This window comes from Rhincodon typus, unplaced genomic scaffold, assembly GCF_021869965.1.
Source record: "Rhincodon typus isolate 14 unplaced genomic scaffold, sRhiTyp1.1 hic_rhity00007122, whole genome shotgun sequence".
NCBI classification, from domain to species: Eukaryota; Metazoa; Chordata; class Chondrichthyes; order Orectolobiformes; family Rhincodontidae; genus Rhincodon; species Rhincodon typus.
The window spans coordinates 1,865-4,891 of NW_025972760.1; the positions used below are offsets into that span (position 1 = coordinate 1,865).

General features: G+C 48.1%; 1 protein-coding gene across 1 annotated transcript in view; it reads right to left on the minus strand.

The window, feature by feature from the left end:
- The window catches only part of LOC125482206 (membrane-associated phosphatidylinositol transfer protein 1-like), a gene marked incomplete at its 3' end in the record, with an annotated part of 6,135 nt that overhangs the window by 1,685 nt on the left and 1,423 nt on the right, over positions 1–3,027 (minus strand). The window contains exon 3 of the mRNA XM_048594222.1: positions 1,682–1,795. Coding sequence (XP_048450179.1) covers positions 1,682–1,792 — 111 coding nt within the window. The remainder of the gene's footprint in view (positions 1–1,681; positions 1,796–3,027) is intronic.

The window sequence follows — 3,027 nt, forward strand, 5'->3', positions numbered from 1 at the left end:
CCCATTCACTCCCACTGTCCCCAATCCCAATGGACCCAAACCCCTTCCCATTCACTCCCACTGTCCCCAATCCCAATGCACCCAAACCCCTTCCCATTCACTCCCACTGTTCCCAATCCCAATGGACCCGAACCCCTTCCCGTTCACTCCCACTGTGTCCAATCCCAATGGACCCAAACCTCTTCCCATTCACTCCCACTGTCCCCAATCCCAAACCATTCCTGTTCCTACCCTTTCAGTGTATAAGTGCTTCCTAATGTCTCTCCGGAACACTCCGACCCTCATTCTCGGGCGATGTCACTTGGCTCTAGATAGAGTTTACTTTGGTCTAGCCCGTCTTTTCCTGTAAATAACTTGAAGACTTTGATCAGATTACCCCTTAACCTTGTACATTCTGGAGAAAACAGGCCTATTGTGTGTGATCTCTCCTCATAACCCCTGAAGTTCAGGGATCGTTCTTGTAAACCCTCATTTTACACCCTCCAAGACCAATCTATCCTCCCTAAGGTGTGGTACCAGATCTGATCACAGTCTCCGAGTGGGGTCTAACCAGGGTTTTGCATAGCTGTAGCATCACTCCTGCATCCTTATACTCCAATCCTCTAATATTCCATTCACTTTCTCGATTATTTTCTGCAGCTGTTTGTGACATTTTGATGGTCTATGCACCTGAGCCCCTAATCTCTTTGGACATCTGTTCTATTTAACTCTGTCCCATCCAGAACATTCCCCAACCTGTCCTTTTTCCATCCAGACTGGCTAACCTCACACTTGCTATCATCAAAACCCACCTGCCACAGTTCTTCCCATTCATTCTCTGTCTATCAACATCCCTTTTGTAGAGAAATAGAGGTTCACAGCTTGGAGACAGGCCCTTCGGCCCAACTTCTCCATGCTGCCCAGTTTTCCCAATTAATCCAGTCTCATTTGCCCGCATTTGGGTCCATACCCCTCCATATCCATCCCATCCATGTTCCTGTTCAAACGTTTCTAAATGACAAAACTGTACTCACCTCCACCCCTACCTCTGTCGGCCTGTCCCAGACACTCACCATTCCCCTCTGTGAAAATAATTGCCCCCCCCCGGACCCTTTTGTATCCCACCCCCTCTCACTTTAAACCCATGCCCTCTGGTTTTAGACTCCCCCAACCCTGATGAAAAGTCTTGGCTATCTACCTTATCCAAGCCCCTCATGGTTTTCTAGACCTCCATAAGGTCGCCTCTCAGTCTCCTACACTCCAGGGAAAATAAGCCCAGCCCCTCCAACCTCTCCTTATCACTCAAACAATTTGTAATTTTGTCCCATCGTCTACAATGCTGCCTAACCTCGTGTCGCCAGCAAATTTGCATCAATATCTTTCCACGCTGTTATCCCACTGGTCGATACACTAACGTGAATAACCGAGGGCCTGACACAGATCCTGTGGGAACACCGGTGGTCGTATCCTGCCAACTTGCCCCCATTATCCCTACTTTCTGTCATCTAGCACCCATCCGGTGTCTCCATCAGGTCAGGAACGTGGACGTTAGGAGGATGATGGTGGTCAATCCATCCAGACATACCCCAGTTAGGATTCCCTGATGAGAAGCTTGTTAATCCTGCCTGCTGGGGGGGTGCCTCTGTGCCAACCCTCTGCCCACTTGCACCCACCCTCGAAGATACCACAGCACCTCCCCTACCCGTATCTTGACTTGCGTTCTCTTTCGCAGCCACTTGCCCTGCGGTAGTGGGGGGGAATAGTCGGAAATCTCCAAGTCAGTGTCTCCCAGCTCCACATTCTGCTGCTTCATCACCTGAAACGGACCAAGGGAAGGATGGAGACTGAATCATCAGGCGGCAACACAAGAGGCTATTCCAGTTGTTCCCCTCTTCCCAACACCCGAGTTAACCTTCTTGTGCGAATCCCCTCAGTGTCCGAATAGCTATTGATCTCTGTTTTACATCTACATAGCCTCTGGGTCAAGGAAAATCTATCTTTCCAATTTTCTATATTGTTGATTGTGAGTTAAAAAGTGTGACAGAACCATGGATTTTCTTGTTTCAAAAGCAATTTACCTTCTGCTCATTACAAGCATTGTTTACACAGCCATTGGCTCCAGAATTGAGGAAAGCCTGAGTCGCTGGCCAGTTGGGGCCAGGGGACTGTGTGCAATTGGTCAGCAACAAGGAGCTGATTGGTCTGTGGATTCCGGCACGGTTTTCTGCCTGCCAACGACAAATGCGATTGGTTCTCAGGCAGCTGGACATTTTGCGATAGAGGAGAAACATCAGGATCTCCACCAGTTCAGCAGCTGTCTCCCTGTTCTCTGCAGTAAAAGCTGCTTCAAGTCCAAAGTTTAATTATCCTTCAGCGGTTGCTGTAATGAGTGGCAACTTCGCGCCAATACGCCCATGGCCGTTTATTCAGCAAACTAGCCACCCTGCACCTTTGGAAAAACAGTGGAAGCGTCTGGAGAAGGAAGATGACACAGCAGACCAGAAGCATCTCAGTAGATCCTGTGAACAGGGATCACTGAAACTGATTTCCCGATCTTCCCCTCCATCGATAACGACCTTTTTTTTGTATTTCTGATTGTGTCTGACTGCGTGTGTTTAAGAGGGAGTTTATAACAAGGCATTAGCGGTTTAAATAATACAGTTATCTAACAATGCTTTGTAACTGTTTACCTGCACCTACAGTCTATTTGTCACCAACTGAGATTCTTATTCAGGAGACAAGCTTGGGCCATGTTTTCTCTCAACCTGCCTTGAGAAGACAGCAATATCAGACAGTTCTGTGCATTTTTGACGATCTTTAATATCTCCAGAAGCAATGGGGTTTGACTTCCAGTGCCCTGCTCCAGCGTGAGGTATCACAGCCCAAACCTGGGCCATGCTGCCTTCCCAAAACTGCAGCTAATTTCACAGCAATTCATTTGAGACCAGACGTTCATAACCAGTGAGTGGGATGTTTAAGACGCAAATCAGACCTGATCTCACTGAATATTGTGCAAGCTCAAAGGGGCTGAATGGCCTCCTGCTGTTC